At 59.0% G+C, this 23291-nt stretch overlaps 3 protein-coding genes across 18 annotated transcripts in view; 1 reads left to right on the forward strand and 2 right to left on the reverse strand.

Moving 5' to 3' along the window:
- Window positions 1-88: 88 nt before the first annotated feature.
- On the forward strand, window positions 89-3903 carry PPIE (peptidylprolyl isomerase E). Its single transcript, XM_040535312.1, has 10 exons — window positions 89-216; window positions 329-427; window positions 496-539; window positions 1063-1089; window positions 1433-1514; window positions 2045-2145; window positions 2489-2612; window positions 2686-2871; window positions 3380-3522; window positions 3607-3903. The coding sequence occupies exons 1-10, from the start codon at window positions 186-188 to the stop codon at window positions 3673-3675; spliced, it is 906 nt and encodes a 301-aa protein (XP_040391246.1). The 5' UTR covers window positions 89-185; the 3' UTR covers window positions 3676-3903.
- A 693-nt stretch (window positions 3904-4596) lies between these two features.
- Window positions 4597-15107, reverse strand: BMP8A (bone morphogenetic protein 8a). The gene is made up of 7 exons (XM_040535417.1): window positions 14687-15107; window positions 9017-9209; window positions 8462-8610; window positions 7734-7928; window positions 7073-7152; window positions 6692-6802; window positions 4597-5410 (listed from the first exon to the last, which is right to left on the reverse strand). Exons 1-7 carry the CDS (start codon window positions 15105-15107, stop codon window positions 5261-5263), a joined length of 1299 nt encoding a protein of 432 aa, XP_040391351.1. The 3' UTR covers window positions 4597-5260.
- An 827-nt stretch (window positions 15108-15934) lies between these two features.
- Window positions 15935-23291, reverse strand: part of MACF1 (microtubule actin crosslinking factor 1) — a 143068-nt gene continuing 135711 nt past the window's right edge. For 12 of the 16 annotated variants that reach the window (XM_040535281.1, XM_040535290.1, XM_040535292.1 and 9 more), the window contains 5 exons: window positions 21677-21794; window positions 20306-20517; window positions 19654-19764; window positions 17760-17883; window positions 15935-17490 (listed from right to left, as the gene is read on the reverse strand). In XM_040535281.1, coding sequence (XP_040391215.1) covers window positions 17234-17490; window positions 17760-17883; window positions 19654-19764; window positions 20306-20517; window positions 21677-21794 — 822 coding nt within the window. In that variant the 3' untranslated portion in view covers window positions 15935-17233. The remainder of the gene's footprint in view (window positions 17491-17759; window positions 17884-19653; window positions 19765-20305; window positions 20518-21676; window positions 21795-23291) is intronic. The other 4 variants (XM_040535285.1, XM_040535287.1, XM_040535286.1 and 1 more) reach the window with 1 other exon arrangement.

Raw genomic sequence — 23291 nt, forward strand, 5'->3', positions numbered from 1 at the left:
CACTTTTGGCTGGATGTGCTCAGCGCACGTCTCCTCCCATTCTCTCGTACCCGGGCGGCGGCCGCACCGAGCGCCCGCTGCCGGCCCCGGGGCGGCTCCGCTCGGGCCCCGGTACCGGGAAATGGCCGCGGCCGCCCCTCGCTGAGGGCGGAGCTGCCGCAAGGTTCCGGGGCGGTGCGGGGAAAATGGCGGCCACCAAGCGGGTGCTGTACGTGGGTGCGTGGGGCCGTGTGCGGGGCTGTTTGGGGCCGTGGGGGCCCTGTGTGGGGTCGTAGGGACCGGGGGGGGCCGTGGGGGCGTCTCGGCGCTAACGCGGTGTCGGCCGCAGGCGGGCTGGCGGAGGAGGTGGACGAGAAGGTGCTGCACGCCGCCTTCATCCCCTTCGGCGACATCACCGACATCCAGATCCCGCTGGACTACGAGACCGGTGCGTGCCGGGCCCCGGGGGCGTCCCGCAGGCTGCGCGGCCGCCCCCTGACCGCTTTGTGTCCGCAGAGAAGCACCGGGGGTTCGCCTTCGTGGAGTTCGAGCTGGCGGAGGTGAGAGGGGGCGGCTGAGCCTGGGGCCACGTCCTCCTCTCGCGGTGTCCGGGGCTGGGTGCTGCCATGGCAGGCCCAGGGGTCCCTGTCTGCCCCCCGTGGCTCCCGGGTTTCCCTTGGGCCAAGGCATGGCCGCTCTCGGCTGTGCCATCCCCATGGCCTGGCCGCACCCTGTGGGTTTCTTCTTGGTGGGTGCTATGCAGTGCCGCTCCTTTGCGGTCTTGTAATCTGCCCAAGGCCTCCTCCACAAGGTCTTTCCTCCTCTCCCGAATACTGGTGTAACTGGGCAAGGGTCTTACACAAAGCAGTTGCGATGGGTTGGTCAGGGAGAAGACTCCCTCAAGTATTTCCAAGCCCTGCCTCAGATACGGCCCCTGCAAGGTCCATCAGTTCTCACAGCCTGGGGCATACGGGGCTTAGGAAAACAGCCCTTTGGCGATGTTCTGCAGGGGCACTGTGTGCTGAGGCTTTCCTTTAGAGGGAGAGAAGTGGCTGTAATGATTCCCTTCTGTTCTTCCCACAGGATGCTGCAGCAGCCATTGACAACATGGTACGGAGCCTGCTCCCGCACCGCCCGGCGCTGCTCTCCCCGTGGCTGGCAGAGCCCGGGGCAGCTCTCTGCAGACGTGAGCTGGTGATGCTCCAGGCGTGGGCCCTGCTCGCTGCGGGCCGGGCTCCCTGCTGCTCTGGATCAGGCCCAGCGCCATGGTGCCCTTCCCTGCTCCACCACTGCCTGCAGTCTCGGTGTAGATCCCAAGCTGTGGGGCCCTCGCTCCAATGCTTAGAAGCAGGGATAGAAAGCAAGCGGTTTTCTTCTGGCTTCTGCAGGGATTTGGGGGCCCTGGTGAGTTTTTACCTTGTGGTGGGCTTTGTTCTGCTTTTGTTCTCTGCAGAATGAGTCTGAGCTCTTTGGCAGGACAATTCGTGTGAACTTGGCCAAGCCAATGCGAATTAAAGAAGGGTCATCCAGGCCGGGTGAGTTGGTGCCCTGGAAAGGAGAAATCCCCAGGGACATTCAGACTCTGGTGTATCAGCCTTTCTGCTTTCCCAGCGCTCTGCCTCCCATCCAGGCATTGCAGCAGGCTGAGCAGCATCCTGATAACCGAAAATATCCCCTGGTCCCTCGGGCAGATGCGCTCTTGGCTGTGCTTCCAGCTGCCCTCACGCTCTCTAACAGAGCACACGAAATGCATGCACACATGCCGGGCAGGATTACTGGCACGTCTGGTCACATCTGAAACGTGCAGGGGGCCCAGGCTGTGCCCAGCAATGCCTGCGTGGGCTGGTCGGCTTGCCATGCCTGGAGGAATTGCTGGCTCTGTCCCTTATTTCCCTATGTGGCAGGGTACCCGCACACTGTCCTGGGGTCGGCTGTGCCAGCTGCGTGCTCCTGTGCCCTGGCTGCAATCCCACTGCTGCCAGAGCCACACCAAGCCCTGACCTGTACGTCGTGCGTGGCTGTGGGCTTTGTCACCTTGCACCAACTATTTCCTCGTCTGTCACAGTCTGGTCAGATGACGAATGGCTGAAGAAGTTCTCAGGGAAGACTCTGGAGGAGAACACAGAGGAAGGAGGAGCGGAGGCACCCAAACAAGAGGCGCAGGAGGTAGGAGGAACGGCTGGAGCCGTCTGTGCCCTCTGTGTGCCACGGGTCTGGGGAATCGCCACACAGGGACCTCCAGGTCCTGCCAGCCGCCAGAAGTGGGAGCCAGGAGCAAGTGGCGGCCCCAGGCAGCCCCTGTGTTCCCAGAAGCCTTACACAGGTTTCTGACCGGCCCTGCAGCGGCCCCTAGGGGCCTGGGGCCAATGTCTGCTGCCTGTGTTGCCTCTGGGGAGTTTTGGAGCTAGTGCTGCCTGCACCATTGCTGCCGGCTGGGGATGCAGGGCTGGGCTGGCCGTCGGGTGGCAGAGCAGAGCACCACCACTTGTCTTTTTCTTCCCCTGCCCAGGGTGAGCCTCCTGCAAAGAAGGCCCGGGCCAACCCCCAGGTTTACATGGACATCAAGATCGGGAACAAACCCGCCGGGCGACTCCAGATCCTCCTGCGCTCCGACGTGGTGCCCATGACCGTAGGTGAGGAGCGGGTCAGCCTCTCGGGTGCAGGGGCTGTGGTGCTGTGCTCACCTCTGGCTCTTGTCCCGAACAGAAAACTTCCGCTGCCTCTGCACCCATGAGAAAGGCTTCGGCTTCAAGGGGAGCAGCTTCCACCGCATCATCCCCCAGTTCATGTGCCAGGCCGGGGACTTCACCAACCACAACGGCACCGGAGGCAAATCCATCTACGGGAAGAAGTTTGATGATGAAAACTTCATTCTCAAGCACACGGGACCGGGTAAGGCCAGCTCGTCCTGGCTGTGCAGTGAAGGTCTGCGTTGGCCAAACGCCTCTGCCGCGGCCAGGCTGTTGTCTGCCTCTGGCGTTCAGCAGGCAGAAGTGCAGCGCTCTCTTTCTGTCCATGCACCGTTAATTTCCACTGTGGTATCGTGGAGAGTTTCAAAGCTGCTTTCCTGTTGGATTTTAGAGGAGGGATGTCGCAGTGCAACTACAAGCATTAGACAAGTAGTAAAAAGCAAGCAGGCTTATCTCCGTACAAACAGCTTTCCTACTGCCGCAACTGAAAAGAGATTAATGCTCTCTATCACTTTCCTCCTTTGATGCTTGCAGGTGTTTTTTTCTTGGCATGATCTGTTTCCACCAGTTTGTGGAGATTAGTATTCAGAGACCCTCTTAAAACTGACAGGGTTTTGCAGGGCCTGGGAATGGGTTTTGGTTAAGTATTGGCTCACATGCAGAGCGTGTTGCTCCCACCCTGGCTGTAGTGTTGTGCTTTCTGATCACAGGGCTGCTGTCGATGGCAAACTCTGGCCCAAACACCAACGGCTCCCAGTTCTTCATCACGTGCGATAAAACCGACTGGCTGGATGGGAAGCACGTGGTGTTCGGCGAGGTGACGGAGGGCATGGATGTGGTGCGGCAGATCGAGGTTGGTGCAGCGGGGTGCCGCCCACTCCCTGCCCGCAGCCTCGCGCCTGAATTCCCGTTAATTCCTGTTCTCCTCCTCCTGAAGGCTCAGGGCACCAAGGACGGGAAGCCGAAGCAGAAGGTGATCATCTCCGACTGTGGGGAGTGCGTGTGACCCCGGCACTGGGGGGAGTGCTGCTTCTGTGCTTCTGCCCAACTTCCCCTGCGAGGCTCGGCGCCAAGTGCCTGCGGACGGCGCTGCGGGGAGCTGCCGAGAGCAACGCGCCCACTCCGGGTGAATTGTGCCTGCGCCGCCCGGCGCTCCCCATGGGGCAAGGTCAGCCTGCTATCGGCTTTGTGAAGACTTTCTATTTGACAAAAATAAAAGCTAGTTTTAAACATACTGAGGACCTGCCCCAGCTATTGAATTCTCACTGTGTGAGGATGTGCTTTGCTTTTGAAATATTTGCCCTAATCTTCTCAAATCTGGTTCCTAAATCCAAGCTGCAGGGTAGGCTGCCGGGGCGAGAAGAGCGGAGCTGATCCCATTGCTGCTGCGTTCGGGGCCAGGATCAGAACCTGGCAGCCTGCCCCCACATCGGCAGGGGGAGACGAGTCCCTGCTGCAGCCCAGCCCCACGGCCAGCACCGTCCCATCCTGGGGGCATTTCTTAAGAGTGGGAGAGCAAGGACTGGAAAAGAAGCACCAGGAAGGGGGCGATTTGTTCTTATTTTGGTGCACCATCCTCAGAGGGTTTTTCATTAGGTATATTGGGCTTTCTCTCTTTTTTTTTTTTTTCTTTGCATGTGGCTAAACCAGGTATGTTATTTGTTTTTTCTGATGCAAGGTCCCTCAGGTACCTGAGCTGAGAAATAGGCCAGGCCATTTCCTTTGGAAGACAGCAAATAAATAACCATGAAAATAGTGGCGTGTGACCGTGCTCCCCTCGTGAGCCCGCGGGAAGCAGCCGCCAACCGAGGCAGGGAGACACAGCCTGGCCCCAGCCCACATCTCAGCACCTCCACGGGGCTTCGTTTCAGGCAAATAGGTACAATTTTAGCTGATCGTGAGTATTTTTTCATTGCGAAATCCTGTCTGCAGAACAGAGCACTGCTGTGCCGTGACATTTATTAAAAAACAAGCAGCAAGAGAAACTACATGTTTATTTTCCAGACTAGGTGTTTATTTTATAACAGTGTCGTAGCTCAATATGTTTTTTTTTTTTTTTTTTTCCCATTGGCTGGGCTTTGTGAACTTTAAGTAAACAGGAGCGGGTTAGTCAGCCAGCTGCTGGATTGGCTGACACTGTTTTCATTTAGGGACTTGGAGGCGCTGGTTAGAGCTGGGTTAGCTAAATGTGCATGGGCCCAGAGCAGCGCAGCCGCTGCCTCCCCTGCCCTCACCCCCCCCAGCCCAGTCTGCCCCCACCAGCACCGGAGGCTGCAGCAGCCTCTGAGCCAGCAGCGCCCAAGCAAAACACATCCGCCAGGGCCAGACACGTCACCAGCCACAAATCCTCTCTTTCTCTCCTATATATATATATATATGTGCATGTATAGTACGGATGGGTCTCATTAAGTGTGGTAAGAGAACAAAAGTTTTATATTATTTACATCCACGTCTGGGAAGGGGAAGGGTCGGGAGGGATGTGGAGGGGGTATCAGTATTATTACCGATGGTCTCTGCTACGATCCAGCCCGCAGAGCAAGCCCTGCACCCGGAGCAAGCCCCGCACACACGCAGGAGGCAGCGGGGCCGGGTCAGTGGCAGCCGCAGGACTTCACCACCATGTTGCGGTGCTTCTTGAGGATCACGTTGTTGTTGCTGTCGTAGTAGAGGACGGAGGTGGCGCTGAGCTTGGTGGGCGCACAGCACGCCTTGGGCACGGCCTCGGGCTTCATCAGGTGGACCTGCGGGGAGAGGAGCCGTGAGCGCGGGCGAAGCTTCAAAGAGCCCCGGCTCTTACCTGTGAAAAGCCTGGGTGAATGGGGGGATTATTTCTAGCGCTTCGTAAAAATATTTATTCTAAGCCCTTGGCAGTCCTTGCTGCAGTTTATATTGGATTGGGCCTCATGGCACCGTGCGGGCTGGGCAGCCCCTTCATTAATTTGGGATTCCTGGCCTCTTTTCACACTCAGCTAAGCAAGCAGCCCCTTGGGGCAGCACGGGGGTTTGCAATAGGGCTGATCCCCCCCCGGGGCTCAGCACCACCCCTGACTTCTGCACGGCACCGAGGCACAAAGCCTGGGACCCCCTCAGGAGCCTGGGGTACCCTGGGCCCTGCTCGAGGTGCGCGTTGTGCCGGCGCAGGCCGGGAGGTTCGCGGGCTGCCGAGCGCTCGCAGCCCCCCCCCAGCCTCGCCCCACATGTGCGAGTCATTTACTGCGGGGCCAGCTGAGCTCTCCCAGCTCGGAAGTCCGGTGTTTTGCTGTCAAACCCTGCTATTTGCAGCACCGGCTGGGCTGGCACGGCTCCCGGCGCGCTCGCCCTGGTCCCCAGTGCTTCCCAGAAGGGCCAGCCCCGGGTGGCAGGTGATTCACGTCTGCCCAAGCGGCTCCGTTTCGGGAAGAACGCCGGGCTGGGAGGTGAGGGGTGGGTGCCCGCAGCTGGTGGGGGGGCTCTGGCAGCTTTGTTAATGCAAAAAATAAACCCTGCCAGGCGACACCTTCAAAGGCTCGGCCGAAGACTCGGCACTCCCTGTAATTAACCGCGAGCACCGGAGTCGGCGTGACTCTGCCATTGGGAAATCAAACACTCACAGGTCAGGAAATTCCAGAAATTAAAGCATGGGTTGCGATGCGGGGTGGATTTGGGAAAATGGGGCATTAAAGCTTTCCTGTTCAGAATATGCTGAGCCCAGCGCTTGGGCTCTGTGCCGCAGCCTCACGCCATGGGGCCTCGGCTGCAGCCTCCGTGCACAGCGGGCAAGGAGGGTGCCCGGGCACGATGCTGCCCCTTCCTGGGGTCTGGGACTGGGTACCCACCTGGGGCATCTCCCCCAGGTGCCAGGGGGTGCCAGGCAGAAAACCGGGCAGTGGAGACTCGCCAGCACTGCCCAACCCTCCCTGTCCTGCCCTTGTGGCCAAGCTGACCTTGCAGAGCCCTCGTGCTCTGAGCTCTGTGTGCACCCCCAGACGCTTTGCTGGGCTCTGCCCTCCCCAACACCCAGCCCTGGCCGGCTGCGCACTGACCAGGGACTGCAGGATGGCGTGGTTGGTGGCGTTCATGCAGGAGTCCAGTGGGAAGGCGCACTCCCCCTCGCAGTAGTAGGCTGAGTACCCCTGCGGGGCGATCACCCAGTCCTGCAAGGAAAAGGGTTTGTGCTGGGGCAGCCGTGTGCTTGCTGAGCCCCTTCCTCCACCACCTGCACCCCCGTGCCTCCTCCCCAGGCGGCTGTGCCAGCAGCGAGGGCTTATTTTGACTTGCAGACCGCATGAAGAGTTCAGGGTCACTGTGGGGTTCAGGCTGTGCCAGCTCATTTGCCATAAGGTCCCGGCACACGGCTGCGCTGCTCCCACCACTGCCCATCACCATGGGGGCCGTGGTTCTTCCCGGGGGGAGTGGGTCCGTACCAGCCAGCCCAGGTCCTGGAAGCTGACGTAGAGCTCGTGCCGCCGGCAGACCTGGCGCCCGTCCGTGGCGTGGACGTCATCTGCAGGGAAGAGGGCAGGCAGCGTCAGCCACGTGCGCTCGGTGCCCCCCGGCCCCACCAAACCGTGGGGCTGCATAGCCCGGATGGCTGGGGTTACTCCAAGGGAGCCTCTTCGTTGCAAAGCAGCTTCAGAGCAGGCTGAAGTTTTTGCTCCACCACTGGGACAAGGGGATGCAGCCTGGGGAGGCGTAAATCGATGGTGCTCACAGCTCTGGGACGTTCCCAAGTGCCCCAAGCACTGGGGCTCCCCTCCTACCCCAGCGGCTCCCCAGGGCCGTGATGCCTTCCTGGGGCAGCTCCAAAATGAGGGCAATGTTGCAAAAAAAGCATCATCCAGAAAGCCCCACAAAAGCAGGCTGCCCTGAGGGCGCGCTCCCGGACCTGCTGTGGCCCTCTATCTGTCAGTGGCCCCACTGGTCGCTGTGCTCCCCCCAAGGGCTGCACCTCTGGGCTGGCAGAGGGATTTCGGAAAGGGCAAGGTGCTAAGAGAAGGGCCCTTCATGGTGGCAACCGCAGAGCCTCGTGCTTTTGGCAAGGCCCACTCCTATCCTCTGTGCTGGGGGCTGCTCCCGTGCTCTTACCAAAGATCCCTGGCAGCTTGTTGGGGTGCGGGAGGTCGTTCGTCTTCTTGGGCTGCCTCCTCCTGGGTGCTCTGGCTGCCCTTGTGACTCGCATGGGGCTGGCGCTCGCCCGGAAAAACGTGACCATGAATGGCTGCTTGGAGCGGGGCCCCCGGCGCCCCAGCAGCCCGGCCGAGCCCGGGTCAACGCTGAGCCCTGCAGGGACGGAGCAGGAGCAGGTTGCAGGGAGGCAAAATGCAGGGGGAGCTCTGCAGCGGGGCGCTGTGGTTTCTGCAGCCCAGGTGCATGGCATGGAGGCGGCAGGGCCTCATCCTGCACGGCCACTGCCACGCTAAGGTCATGAACAGCGATTCAGGCTCTTGGGAGAAAAGCCAAGTGAGAGCCAAGCAAGCGGTTTTCCCTGTCACCACCACATCAGGATGGGGCCGTGGCACTGATCCTGCACTGCCTTGCACCCTCAGCATTGTGCCCACACCCTGCTGTAGGAGCAGTGCCAGGAAGGTTAACCTGCAGCTGCACATGAGAACCTCTCCAGGGAGGGAGCCCCCCGGAGTCCCCCCAGCCCACACCAGGAACTTCAGCGCTGCCCACCTCCACGCCCCAGGCTCTCCATCGCAGCTGGGATTGGAACTGCAGAGCTGAGCCCTGCTGCCACCCCACACGCGCTAATGGGGTGAGAGGCCTGCCATTCCTGGGGATCTGGCCCCAAATGCTGCAGCTGGGCTTACCGTCATCCGTCTCCACGTAGAGCCGCAGGCCCAGGTTGTATTTCCGATCCACTAACCAGTGGTTGCTGGCGGCCGTGACATCGAAGACCAGCCAGCCCTCGGTCCCCGCGCGCAGGTCCTGGGCGTCCAGCAGGAACAAGTCGGACTCCCTGGGAAATGGGAAAAAAAAGACGCCTGTGAGTAATAGCACCCGAAGGCAACGGCAGCCCACGGCCAGTCACAGAAATGACTCCCCGGTGTCCGTGCCCGTACAGATCCCGGCGCTGCAGGGTCAGGACGGCGCCTGCGGCCGTGCCGTGTGTGACGGTGGCACCCTGGCAGCTGCCCTGGGAAAAGCGAAGCGCCCTCCCCGCCCGGCCGAAACGCCGGGTGTGTCACTGCCCGGGGACGCCGTGGGAACAGACGGCTGCGGCGTGCTGATGCCCTTGGCACTGGCACGGCGCTGGGAAAGGCGAGTGCCAGAGCCGGCACTGGCTGGGGGCCCCATCCCTGTCCCCATCCCCGTCCCCGTCCCCATCCCCGTCCCCATCCCCGTCCCCATCCCATCCCTGCCACCTGTTGGAGTGCTCCACTGCGATCTCGTAGATGCTGACGTGCAGGGTGCTGTTGGCGTGGCGGGTGGCACCCCGTGCCTTGTAGATGCGAAACTCAGCGGCCGTCACCGACTCGCCCGTGGGCACCTGCGTCAGGTCGAACCTGAACTCCTTCCAGTACGGCTTCGGGGAGGAGGTGTCCCGGTCCTGCTCGACTGCAGAGCAGAGGGGTCAGGGAGCCCCCAGGGGCTGACCAGAACCCACAGCACCCCTGGGTCCCAGCAGCCCCACGTCCCCCCAGTTCAGGGACAAATCCCGCTGACTCCGTGCCCTGCCCCAATGAGCTCTGCTGCAGGTTCCCACCTCTCTGACTGACCAGACAACTGCTCTGTAAAAATAAACCCTCACTTTCTACCAAGTGTCTCCTTTCTGCAGAAATCTGGTGCTTTTGCGGAGAAAAAACTTCTGGTAATTTTTTTTCACATCCGTAAAGAACAAACACACTGTGTTCCTTTACGGTAAGGCATCCCCACACGGTTTCACTATGTAATTATTTTCTTCAAGTTGTTCTTTAAAAATATTCCAGACTGCCATGACTGAACATAATTAAAGTGATTAAAGCTCCTCCTGCTTCAGGCGTAAAAGAAATATAACAAATCTGAGCTGGTGCTCACTTAAACCAGACAAACACACAAATAAATAATTAACCGGACATGTTTAAATGCAAATTTTAACCAGTTCCGGGGGGGGGGGGGAACATTCCAAATGTACTACACTACAGAGCCGAACCCCCCCCCCCCCCCCCCCCCCAATACGTGGGGGCAGCTCAGTGCCTCTCTTCAAACCGAATGCCCAGATTTTAACTATGCATCCACGGATCTTTCCGTCTTTTTTTTTTTAATTATTATTTATTTTTTTCTCAGTTTTTTTCTTTGAAAACAAAACAAAACACCACATTCCCTCCAGCTACTGGGCTCACCACAAGCTATGTTTTAAAAAAAGCATGGGGCCAGGCGGCCCGGGGCGGATGCGGAGAGCGCTTCCTGCTGCCGCGGCGAGGCCGCCGGCCGGCTGCCAGCTGCGCGGGAGTTGCTGCAGGGATGCACCGGGAGCCGGATTTGGCCCACGCGCCCCCGAGGACACCGGGACCCCCGAGCACACCGCCGTGCCTGGGGTCTCCCCGCTGCCCTGGGTGGGCTCTGGAGGCTGCCCCGGGGCCGAGGCTGTCGGCCCCCAGCCAGCCAAGGCCCCGCGAGCTGGTGCCTTTTGTGCAGTTCCGTTCCTTGCACCGAGCCACTGAGGGCAGCTGAGCGTGCCCCAGCAGTGAGAGGTCCTGCCAGGGCCTTTGCTGCCTCGTTGCGCCTGCAAAACCCTTTGAGCCCCACAAAATAACCAAGTGGTCCCCGTAGTCTGCCCTCCTGCAGCTGATGAGCACCCCAAGGGAGGCCCCGCGGGGAAACCAGCCCCAAGTCGGTGCCCCTCAGGTATTTATGGTCACCCAGGTATCTCACTGGCTGCCCACAGCCACAGCAAAGCACCGGGGCCAGGTTTCTCCGTGCTACCGGCTGGTGACATCCTCAGGGAACCCGGAGAACTGAACCGCATTCCCCTTGTGCGTTGAACTTCTCCCAGGCCATCACAACGCGCGGCAGCAACGTCTGCAGCCAGGTACGGGCAGAGCCCTCGCAAACCCAGCTCCCTTCCCGCGGGGAGCAGTAAGCGATGGACGCAGCAGGGGCTCATAAAGCACACACTGAGGTCTTCAAACACCCTGAGCAGCTGCAATTAGAGGCTTTACCAGAATCATTTAAATTCGCCCCACCTGATTTATGACCACACACCCAGGGAAGGGCAGCGGCAGTTCTCGTGGCAGGACCGAGGTGATCTCTGCGGCCGTGCCACAAGGATGCAGCTCCACGCGAGGCATCTGCTCTGCAACGGGGATGGGGCAGGAAAAGCCCTGCTTTGTGCCCCCTTCGCTGCCTGCTGGAGCACAGCCTCGGAAGGGCAGGGCCGAAATGTGTCCTCCTTTGTGCTGACAGGGGCGTAGAGCAGCAAGGTGAAGGCAAAGGGGACGGGACAATTAGCAAACAGCAGCACGGCTTTATGATCGTTGTGTTCAGCGAGGGTTAATATTGCTGTCTTTTCTGGCAAAGTTATAAATGTGTGCAAAATGATGAACCAGCTGTGGGGGAGCAGGCGCTGTGTCCCAAAAGCACCCGGCGCCCCTTGCCCAGGCGGAAAGGCTGCTGCTCGAACCCTGCTGCTGGCGGGGGGGGGGGGCAGGCACAGGGGCCCCCCCTCAGCCTGGGCACCCGGCTATTGATTCGAGGTTGGCTCAGCCGCACCGCCAACCCACAATTACCTGTGGGCGGATTATCCGGATTGCGGATGGGACGCTAAAAAAACCCAGCTCAAGCTCCTGCTCTCCTTGCCCCCTCCTTCTGCAGTCACCGTCTCACCCCTTGGGGCTGCTGCGTCTTTCCCCAGACATGAACGCCACAGCCATGTCTTGTGCACCCTCCCCCCAATTAAATAATAGGAAAAGCATATAAACCCATATAAAATGGCAGCCGGGCTGTCCAGCTCCTGCCATGCTGAGCCCTGCTGTGTGACCAGCCCCGTGCCCCCGCACCCCTCCTGGCTGGCAGGCGCGGGGCTATGGGGACGCCTTTTCCTCGCTCCCCACCTTATTTTTAGCTGCACTTCTTCGTTGTAAACCTTCTGTGTGCGCGGTGTTTCTATAAACTGCGCATCAGTCGTAATTACTAGTCCTGGCTGCTCTGAACGGTCCCCATGATCATTTCAGACACTAAATTAAAAGGAAATGCCAGGATATTCAACCACATCAAGTATGCTGAATCTTAAAATAATTTTAAAGGAGATGCAAGGAAGATGCTGTCCTTTGCTTGGAAGCAGGAAAAAATAACCTCCAGAGGCTTTCCTAAGCAGGGAGAGATTTAGGAGCTCTCCCAAGCACTGCAAATGCAGCTGGGCTCCTGCTCCATCCCATGAGCACCTCCATCTTCCGAAGATGAATGCTGGGAGCTGTGGGACGGGGACTCTGCAAAGGGCACCCCACGCCCTGCTGCGTGTGCCTGGGAGTCTGCCTTGGCCCCTGCCTACACCCCCCACCACCTCCCGCAGCTGTAAGCAGTCAGAGGAGAGTGCAGTGTCACAGGTAGACCCGAAGGGTTTTACTTGCTAAGATTTCCCCCTTTAAAACACACACCGTGGGTGCATACAGAGCGCCAGCACCCATTTGGCACCACGGGGCTCGGGCACTGCACACCGTGAGCCTCCTCCTTGGGCTTGCCAGCGTGAACCTCTGCTCCACGATCTCAGCCTGTGTGCAGCCGTGCTGCACAGCTGATGGCCCTGCCCAGGGCCGGGACAACTCTCAAAGCTGGGCTGGGACGAGCGGAGCCATCGCCACCAAACCCAACCGAAGGTGGCCAAAGAGCCGCCGCTGCCCATTGCCCCACGCAGCGCGGCCTGGAGGGGCTTCAGCCCCCGGCTCTGTGTCCTGCCCCGGCCGGCAGGCACAGGCACTGCCCGGCCGAAATGGGACACGCTTGTGTGCCAGGGAGCTTCGGTGCGTCCCCTTCCCAAAGGCGTGCCGTTGGGAGCCGCGCACATGCCCAGCTCACACAGCGCTCCGCGGGCGGGAGCGGAGCGGTCCAGGTGCCTAATGGAGCGCTGACTTACCCCATTTGCATGTCCCATCAGGATAATTGTGCAAAAAATTATGCATGCAAATTAAAGTTAGCCTTCTCCCACAAAAAAAAAAATAAATTAATTAACATGAAGGGACTCATGAAGCCGCAGAATTCAAAGCCATTCAAATTGAAGGCTGAAACTCTGCTCCCCAGCTCTCCCTGCTGCTCCAGGAGCACAAGGAAAGGGAGCGGCGTGGGCACCCCTGAGCCAGCACCGCTCCTCCCAGGCACCCACTGGCTGTGCCTGTAGCCAAACCTGTTCATTTTAAAGCACTTTTTTGGTGTTCATGTTGAGGGGAGCTGGGAGTCTGATGCCCCAACATCCACCTCCTTGGGCCTGGCTGCCCCTGATGTGCTGAGCCCCCTGTCCCGGAGTGCTGCAGAGGCAGCTGGGGGGCTGCGTGCCCAACCGCTACCCAAAGCACTGGGGCTGTACTGTGGCGCTCTCTGGCTTCTTCATAGCCAAACACGGTACAGGGGATGCTGGAAAGGATGAAGAGGACATGGGAGATGCCTCTGTGGTCCTTGCTTGCTCACCCATACCTTCTCCCAAGGGGCCTGGAGCGGTTCAGGGGAGGACAGGCCCTGTCTGGTCCTTGGTGGTGCTGCAAGGCAGTGCTCTCCTTCCCATTGCTGCCACTTGCAAACCACGGTGCAGCAGCCGAATCCGGTCGTGCTCCAGAAAGGTGGGGCCGAGACCTGGCCACGTCCGCAGCTCCCAGGTCAGGCCAGAGCTCTGTGCCTGCAGACATCCCCCGCCCCCAGCCTTGGCACAGATGCCCCCCCAAAAAGCCTCGTGCTTGGCCAGGGATGCCTAGAGAGGGGCATGTGCCCACATGAACACCCCTTGAAGCAAAGAGAAGAGGCAGGGAAGAGCTGCCTATCTGAAAGCCTGGTCTGGGCATCCTGCTGGTTCAGCCTGTCCCAGTGGGACCCCAGTGGTCCCAGTGCTCATGGCCCGGGGGTGCCGGCTGGAAACGGCTCTTCTCTGGCTGCCACTCACAGCTGTCTGGAAATGGGACGGTGCTGGAGCCCGGCACTGCTCCGTAACCAGCCCGACGGGATTCCAGCAGTAATTAGCAACCTTGAGGATTTTATTCTGAGCTGGGATTCAGGGTCCCACCGCAGGTAATTCGTCCCCCTTGCTGCTGGCCCGGGAGAGCTGCTGCCCCCCGCACGTCCCGCTCACCTCTCGGGTGCTCCGCGTGCACCCACTCAATGGGGTGGGCGACGCCGCTCCCTCGAGCCCGCCCCGTCGGTTCGCAGCTTCGTTATGGTGGGGAGCCCGCGCGGGGGGTCGGGGGAGGCCCAGGTGGCTGCCGCTTGGAGAAATCTCGGAGCGCCCCCCCCATCCCGAGCCATCCGCAGCAGGGACCGAGCGAGCCCCGCACGCCCCCAGCCCGCGGCCACCGGGTCCCTCGCAGCCCCCTCCCGCCGCTACGGGGCCGAGCTCCGTGCGAAAGGGGCTTTGTGAGCAGGGAGACACCGGGAGAGCGCCCCGGGAGCGACGGATGCTGGCGGCCGTCGGTGCAAACGGCTCGGTGCCGCCGCCCGCCCCGACGGCCGAGCCGGGCACCCGGTCCGCGGCGCTGGGCTCCGCTCCCGGCTCCGCTCCCGGTAACGCGGCCGCCGCAGCCCCGCTCCGGGCCGGGCGGGGGGCTCTGCCCGGGGCGGGGGGGCTCTGCCCGGTCCGCCCCGGTGCGCCCAGCGGGTGCCGCGCGTCCCGCAGCGCGCCGCTCCCCGGGACCCCGGCGCTCCGGCCGGCAACGGTGTGTCCGCGCCCGGTGCGCCCCGTGCAGCCCGGCTGCTCCCGTGCGCCCCGGCGCTCCCCGGTCCCTCAGCACTCCCCGGTCCCTCCGTGCTCCCCGGTGCGCCCCGCTCCTCCCGTCTCGGCTCCCGCCCGTGCGCTCCGCTCCTCCGCCGTCCTGCCCGTGCGCCCCGGTCCCTCGGCGCGCCCCGGGGCCGCCGCTCACCCATGTTGACGAGGCTGACCACGGTGTCGGCGCGGCTGACGACGCTGCCGGGCGGGGGGCTCTGGGTGCTGAGCCCGGTGAGCACCGGCCGCGACACCGCCTCCTCCTCCTCCGCCTCCTCCTCGCCGGCCACGGCGTGGTACAGGTCGAGCATGAAGAGCGGCGCGGCGGCGGCGGGGGCGCGGGCGGCGGCGGGGGCCCGCGGGCGCGGCCGCCCGGGCAGCCCGAGCACGGCCAGGATCTCCCGCTGCACGTCCCGCCGCTCGCCGCCGCTCAGCCGCCGCTGGAGGAAGCCGGCGGCGTGGAGGCGGCGGCGGAGGACGCTGCCGCTGCCCAGCTGGCACAGCACCGCCGCCGCCCAGAGCAGCGCCAGGGCGCCCAGCGGCCCCCGGCCCGCCGCCGCCCCGCGCCCCGGCCCCATGGCACCGCCGCCGCCCGGGCCGCCCCCCCCGCCGCCGCCGCCGCCGCCGCCCGGTGCGGTGCGGAGCGGCCCCCCGCGCGGCCCCCGGCCCCGGTCCCGGCCCCGGTCCGCCCCGGCGGGGCGAGGGAAAGGGACGGGCCCGCCGGCGGCACCGCCCCGGCCCCGGTGCTCCCCGCCCGGCCGCCCCCGGGGCAAAGGGCGCGCCGCTGGGCAGCCGCCCCCACGGGCACCCGGCCCTGGGATGCTCACCGCTGCGGGTGCCCAAAGCCACGGACACCCACCCCCAGACACCCAAACCCATGGGCAGCTACCCCCAGAAACCCAAAACCACGGGCACCCACCCCCTCAGGCACCCACCCCCAGACACCCAAGCCCACGGGCACCCAACTCATGCACCCAACCCCACAGACACTGCGCCCCTCACCCTGTGCTCCCACCCCTGAGGGACCGACCTCTCTTTCCGCCGTGCCCAGCACCCACCCCACACACTCTCCTGGGTGCTGACCTCGCTGGGCACCCACCTCCCCAGCACCCATCCCCACCAGCGCACACCCCACCAGGCGATCCCGCTGGCAAACGCCCACTCCAGCAGGCATCCACCCACCTCACCCGCAGGCACCCACACGCCTGGAGCAGGGAAACCTCACACCCCAGAGCCCCCTCAGTCTGGGGGCCGGCAGCGAAGCCGGTCCCTGCGCCACTCTGCAAGGAAAGCTGCGTGCAGACGCCCTGCGGCTGCTGCGAGTTGGAGGCACAGCGGCACGCAGGCATCGCCTCTGCGTGCGGGACAGCTCCCTCGCCCAGACTCAAACACTAACACTCTGGAATAAAGTAGGAGGCAAGATTGTTTATTACCGCAAGCAATTTTAATACAAAAATGTGTCTGGTTTTTAAACAATTCATTGGTAGAGCTTCAGTTTTGCCTCAATTTAAACCAATTGAGAGAATCACACAGCAACACGGTCAGAGCCGGAGGAACAATATTTAATAAACACAGGGGCTCCGCTGAGCCCTCTACCTCCGCCCATCTCCTGGTCACTTGGTCAGTTCGATTTTATTACAAAGAAAAAGTAGCGTACAAAAGCCAGACAGGACTTGTAGCGAGTGTGCTGGTGAGACTCATTTCAAGGACAAGCAACTGTGCGTGTAAGTCCAGATTTCTTCTAGGAGCAGAGGTCACATCAATCTCAGCCTGGTTGGAAGTGGAATGACCAGTTAAATAATAAATAGGAAAAGAGATGCAGATAAATAGCAATCCTGTAAGGAACAAGGTGGGTCGTCTCTTAGGCCTTAAATCCAGAAGAATCCTCTAACCCGCGGGACCCACCACCGCTAAGGGATGTGTCTGTGATCCAAACCTGCAATCTTACCAGCGTGCTCTCTTCTGGACAGCGTTATCGTGAACCCCCTCCCCAAACCCATCAGCATTTTTTGTTCTTTAAAAACGAAGTTGCCGGGACAGTATTTTAAAGACAGCAGTTATAATGACCTTAGCTGTAGTGTGTGCAAATTTTATTGTCAAACTCCGCTTTCTTCAGGTAAAATCACATAGCTTTAAAAAAATGGAAACATAAGCCCCAAATCCCCTCACCTCATGTTTCTCTGCTTGAGGTATCTGTGATTTACAAAAGAGAGTTCCTTGAACACTGTAGGATTCAGGTCTTTGTTTTTAAATATAATTTACCTTGCTGAGACAGCAAGTTAAGTTTATAAAGATGCATTTAGGAAACAATCCTAAAAGATAAAGCAGGTTCACACCCTGCACCGCGCAGAAATCCTATTTATAGTTTAGTTTTTCTTTACACTTTCACATCTTGACCTTTTTTGCTTCCTTTTTTTTTTTTTTTTTTTTTTTCTTTCCTTCCCACATCTCAGTTTTCCAGGCCCCTCTCTGAACAGGGGTCGCCAAGAGGCAATTTTTATCTACATAAATATTCACATGAAAATAGTAACTTACAAAAAAGGAAAAAAACAAATAAGGCAGCTTCCATAACACAACTTTCTTTTACACTTTTAACAATATAGTTTCTCCCATTTAGAATAAATATACATCCAATGTACGTAGTAGGGTTAAAAATTGGACACAGGTTGGGTTTTCTTTCTTTCAGGAGGGCGTGGGTACAGTATTATCTCTTGGGGCCTGGAGTTTTTGGGGTGGCAGTGGTTGTTTTCTTGGACATGGTTGGGATTTTGGAGGGTTTCGCCATGCCCCGGCGCGAGCTGCCTTGCCCGCCGGCTACGCTGCTCTCCGAAGTGTCCGAGCACGCCGACTGCGTTTCCAGCAGGTCGAAATCGGAGGCGTCGCTTCCCCGCCGGCTGCTGGCCCGACTGCCCGCGCGGCTCCCGGCACGGCTGGTGGGACGACTGGCTGTCTTTTTGGGATCTGCGAGGGGAGCCCAGAGCCCCGTGAGCACCGGCACACAGAACGGCAGCACCGCTGCGGCCGCTCTCGTTAGCCTGCACATCGCCCCTCCAGCAAGGGGGGTTCATCACACAGCCCGCCTGCTGCAGCACCCCCCCGGCACGCATCAGTGTCCCCCGCTTGCTGCAGGCTCTGCCAGCTCCCTGGGCAGTTGGTATTTGCTCTCCCAAATTAAGCATCCAAGAAGGAACAGCCGCGGCGGGAGCTTTCAGCCCCTGCACCCAGCTTACCTGCCCGGCTGGCTTTGGCACCCGTGGAGGCCGGCGAGGAGCTGTTGCTGGTGTCCCCCGCCAGCGAGGTCCGGCTGGAGTGGAAGGTGGGGCGCTTCAGCTTGCTGCCCGCGGCCGGGGTCACCTGCGGAGGAAGCACACGGAGAGCATCGCTGAGGCGGCACCGCGGCGACCTGCCGTAACGGGCCGAGATCACCTCACAAGTCAGTAAAAGGACTTGGACATTTAAGAAACACCCATCTTAATGGTCACGGAGAACTCGAGCTGGCGTTTCAGCAGCGCTTGGAAAAAGGAAAACAAAAAGCAGCCGGATCCTGAAAACAAGGACGGCAGCGGCAGTTTGTGCACTGCAGGCTGAACAAAAGCAAAGCTGCTGTCCAGCCGGAGGACAACAGGGGGGGGTCACCTGGGATCAGGAGCTCTCCAAAGAGAGAGGGACATCTTGCCAAATATGTGGGCAGCTCTGCGCGCACAGCACGCTGCGCTGGCTCCCAGGGGACGGGCACAGCTGGACAGCAAGGCACCAGCGACAAACGGACACACGGAAGGCTGTGGATCAGCTTCGGTCATGAGGCTTCGGTCGTGTCCTGTGCCACACGGGTGAAACGGGCTTTCCGTGACCTTTAAGATGTTGCAGACGGAGAGGGGGGAGCAGCACAGCGCAGCTTTGCTCCCCTGCTGCAGAACAAAGCGGGGGCAGGAGGGCTGGGGGGGGGGACAGGGAGGGAGAGGTGCCTGCATCTGTCCAGAACAAGAGGCTCCAGTTTCTATCATGAACCAAAGATCGGTTTTGGGGCAGTGTGAGGGTGCTGCAGGGAAGCGCCAGCCCACGGCGTGCCCCAAACCTCGCTCCTGTGACCCCGACCTCCCCGCTGGCGTGCTGCGGTGCCGCAGGGCGGCTCTCGAGGAGCCTTACAGCAGCAGCTGGAGAGGTTCCCCTCCGCTCCCCGTGACACTGTGATTTTGGGGAAGCTTAAAAATCTTTACATCTCATGAAACTGGAGCCACAATGGGGGAGAGGGAAGCAGAAGGGGAGCCAAGCAGTGGGCTCTCCTTCGGTCTCAGTGGGAATTAAAATCCATTAACACATGATTGGAAGGTACCGTTCCCATCATCAGAGATTTCGATTCTCATCCTTGATCCTACTTCAGAAACACATTACAGCAGCAAGCAGGCGCTTTAGGGCAATTCAGAAAGTACTCCTGCCCTTCTGCTGATCTAGAAGAACGCCTTTTCCATTTGAAAGCACTTTCAAGCAAGATCAAGTTATTTTGCCATTGCCATCAGCGAATCACTAAAATCTACCCAAGTATTTCATATTCACAAGGTCAGAAAAGTTGGCAAGGAGGCTGGGACGTTCGGCAGATTGAAGTGTCGGCCTGAATTCATCCTCCTCGGAGCGTCAAAGTGCAGCCAGCCTGCGTTACAGCCGGACACACCACGCGTGACCAACACGGTGATAACACAATCGCTTCATGAAATGAAGGCAGTGGTTACTGTGCATGCGCTGTAGCTGATTTTCAAGTCTCAACTCGGCTGCTGAATTTCAGTTTTTGAATGCCAATCGTGGCCTATTTTGAATGCTTAAAGGCTGTTAAAGCTTGGAAGTATTCTCTTTTTTAAAAGCACAACGTGATAAATGTTACTCTTTTGGTTTGAAAACAGGTAAACGTGCATTGCAAGCAGTCTGCACGTTGTGCTTTACTGTAAGGTTGGCACTTTGCTTAATCCGAGTTAGAAACCCATGAAAAACGCTAACAGGCCTCGCGTCAGCGGTGCTAAAAGCGCTGCTCTACCAAAAGGAAAGCGTTAAACAGGCAAGGAAGCAGGACTTCTCCGTGAGCCGCACTCCAGCCTGCCGACAGGTCCTCGGGGCTACGAGACCATACTCTACCTCGGAGCTCGAGAGCTGGAAGTCGGAATAATCGAATCCCCTCAGGGGGGTGCCCGCTTTACTGTTTATCAACCAGGGTTTGTCATAACATCGAGAGAAGTGATGTGGAGTCTGTGAAATGGAAAATCCAGAGAGGGGGGAGAGGCGGGAGTGAGTGAAAAAAAAAATGAAACAGAAAAGTATCTGGAATGAGGGGAGAACAGCACTAAAATGAAACGAGAGAACCAAACGGGAAATACATAAATTCAAAAATGAAAAACAAACGAACAAATGATGAAATTAAAACATGCATGGCAAACGGTGTGATGGGACAGCAGAGGCTGGGCAGTCACTGCTCCCTGCGCACTGGCCCGACTTGTGGCTGCAGCACGCTGCGATCGCCCGCCCGTGGGAGCTCTGCTCGGACGTAGTGCAGGGGAACAAGGTGGAAATCCGTCCTGAGCCATCCCACCCTGCCCGACCCACACAGCCAGCAGGACTGTTCCTGCAGACCCCACCATGAACATCTTCCAACAGAGACCACGACCACTGATGAGGCCCCAGTCTTCCTCTTCCTCGCACCTTCTGCAGCATCTCATCTCACCGGGACGGGTGTGGAGGCCACCGGCTTCTAAAGGACCAGCAAAGGAAAGGCTTCACACCCAAACCCTACCTTGGCTCCGCTGGCTGGGGTTGCAGGAGACGATGGCATGGAGGCGCAGCTATGGTTGCTCTGGCTGGCACTGGAACTGGACCGAGTTGGGGAGGCAGCCCGGGAGGATGGCTTTGATCTCCGGCCCCGCGACCGGAATGGTGTCATTCCCTGGGAGGCCCCCTCTGGCAAGATGAATTTCTCTCGAAGCTCAAGGTTGGTCCGTCCTCGCGCTGGAAGGGGACACAGGAGAGGAGAGCTGAGGTTTGCACGGACCCGACATCGTTACTGAGGCTCAGGAGGCTCTTCATCTATTTTGGGTGATAGGTGAGAGAGAGAAGGGACCACCACCCACAAAAGGCCAACTATAACATTTTCAAGCAAATGCCCCAAAGAGCTGGAGGGTCTCCCTCTGACAAGCAAGGGGCAACCAAGCAGGAGAAGGTCTGTGGACTTCAGCTCCTGGGCCAGCTGACAGCGCCCCAGCAGAGAGCGAGGCCATGCAGCAGCCCTTGTAGGAGGCGGTAGCAATTTCAGAGTCAATGCCTTACGGACCAGAAAGCCAAAGAAGCAACTGCAGAACAGAAGCACCACGCTGAGATAACCCAGGGATGGAAATAACCTTGATGTCAGCGCTCTAAAACATCTGCTGCAAAGTGTTAACAGGGGAGGCCAAAGGAGCAGAGCTGCACGAGTGAAATCCTAAAGGTTACACCAAGCAAGCGGCACACTTTAAATCATGCTGCTTTCAGCAACAGCCATTTGATAACAGAAGCAAGCAATGGGTAAGCATCAGCCTGAAGACGACACATCTGAAGCAATTAACATCTCAGAGACCCCGGTGAGACAGGAGCATATGGAGAGCAGACCCGACCTCCACCACGTGCAGTGAGCTGCAGTAAGAACTGCTCAATGCTCCTTTCCTGCTGGAAAAGCAGGGCAGAAAGGAGGGTCTCTGGCCCCCTTTCACAGATGGCTGCTCTCTGCTTTGCCAGAGCACTTCTGCTCATCCCGCCTCCCCTCCCACGAAACGTGCTGGGGATCCTCTTGCAAAGCCTCTCATCCTACGAGGCACCGAAGTCAGCACTGCTGACGGGAGAGAATTTCAGATTCCTGCCTTCTTGCACCTTGATGCACTTCGTTCCTGGCCACAACCCTTGCGAATTTTTCTCTCCAGTACTCTCCCCCCCACCCAACGTGCCTCGCAGTTGCAGTTTCGTGGTTTGCTTCGGATCCATTTTCTCCAGTTCCTGCCCGTTCTCGGATAGCCCAGACCCGCTCCCCTGAGTGCCTGGTGCTGCCTGGCCACCGACAGCCACAGAGGGAAAGTTCTCAAACTCCTGTCACTGGGAGAGAAGGCAACCAGCTGCTAAAACCCAGGAACTGCCTTACCTCTGCAAGGATCGTTCTTCACCAAGAACTCATCCAGGGCCATCCATCCTCCACCAACGCGGACCATGACCGTGCTCCGCAGGATGCGGACCAGCCGCAGCTGCTGGGAATCGCCGAACTGCGGAGCCAAGAAACAGAACTCAGACAGGGCCACGAGTCGGAAAGCACAGCTCCTTCCCACCGCAGGCTGCACCAGGGCAACGCGTGGACCACGCCTGCCACTAAGCTGTTGTAAATCCTGTGGTCCCAAATGCTGTTATTGGTCTATTGAATACTTCTACGGTTTCCCCAGATATGCTGTTATGGATCAAATACCTTGCTGGCACCAATTTACAGGAGTTTTTCTGCTGCTTGGTATTAAGATAATGCAGCTATCAAAATCCTTTAGTTTTAAAACAAAGGACAGAATTTTTTAGAGCAGCAAATGAGAATTGGGAATTTGGCCGTTGGATGGATTTTTGCAGCCAGAATTGTAGGTTTTCTTCTTGTTATCAAAGAAAGAGAGGCTGTCAATGCACTGACACTCCTGGTGCAGTCTGCTTGGAAAAGAGACGGCCGATACAGATCACTGAAGGCTGGTGAAACAGCAAGGCAGGCAGTGCTGTGTCACCGCTGGGCGAGAAACCTCGAATCAAGTCTGAAGCCCAGGGATTTCGCTGAGCCTCAGACTTGACCCCACCAGCCACAAAGCTCCCGCTGCGGAGATCGCCCCGTGAGGATGTTTCAGTGAGTGCAGTGATGGGAATCCAGGCAGGAATCCCGCAGAAATGTTGATTAGTGATTGCAATGTACATTAGTGATTTGAAACACCTGCAATTTCAAACAAGTGCACCCCGGATCAGAAGCACGCGGCTGTTTCCCAAAGCTCCCTGAGCCTCCTGGAGAGCCAAGCCCAGGCTCCTGGTTGCCTCCTGCACTGTGGGGGTGCAGCCACCCTACACCCATCCCTACAAAGCCCCTGCTCCAACGAGGAGGTCGGGGAACCACTCTTAGGAAGCAAGACCACCTTCAGAATGATTAAAAAAAATAAAAAAGGAAAAAAAAAAGCTGTAACATTTTTCCTGGGCGGACAGCAATACAAAAAACGAGAGACAAAATGAAAACAGAGTGCAAGCCACATCGAGACGGGGTACTGCAGGTGGGGGGAAAGGAGGGAGCAGGTTCCCGGCCACCGGGGGGTGCTGGAGCGGGGTCTGTCCCCAGCTTGGGGTCCTCCCAAAACCCGCTCGCCCCAGCACAGCTGTGAGAGGTGCTGCAGCTGTGCTGGGATGGAGCTGCCTCACTCTGAGGGCTCAGCATGCTTCGGGCACCGCATTCAGAGCTCGGTCAGTGGGGCGGACACCAGCCCGCCGGGCAGTGATGTTCCAGGGCAGACGGATCTCTAGACAGCCGAGGAGCACAGCTCCTCTGTGCCAGGGAAAGCCAGGGGTGTGTCAATTCTCATTTCCATTGCCACATTTAGATTATTTTTCAGTTGCCATTGAGAATTTTTCTAAAATCACTGTCTAAAACAAAGCCAGAGCTCTCTTGGATCCGTTCACTACAGAGATCCAAGCTTATTTCTTTTGGGGCATGTTTTTGGTAGGGCACCATCAGTCCACGTGAAAAATAAACC

This window comes from Cygnus olor, chromosome 23 (assembly GCF_009769625.2).
Source record: "Cygnus olor isolate bCygOlo1 chromosome 23, bCygOlo1.pri.v2, whole genome shotgun sequence".
Taxonomy (NCBI): domain Eukaryota; kingdom Metazoa; phylum Chordata; class Aves; order Anseriformes; family Anatidae; genus Cygnus; species Cygnus olor.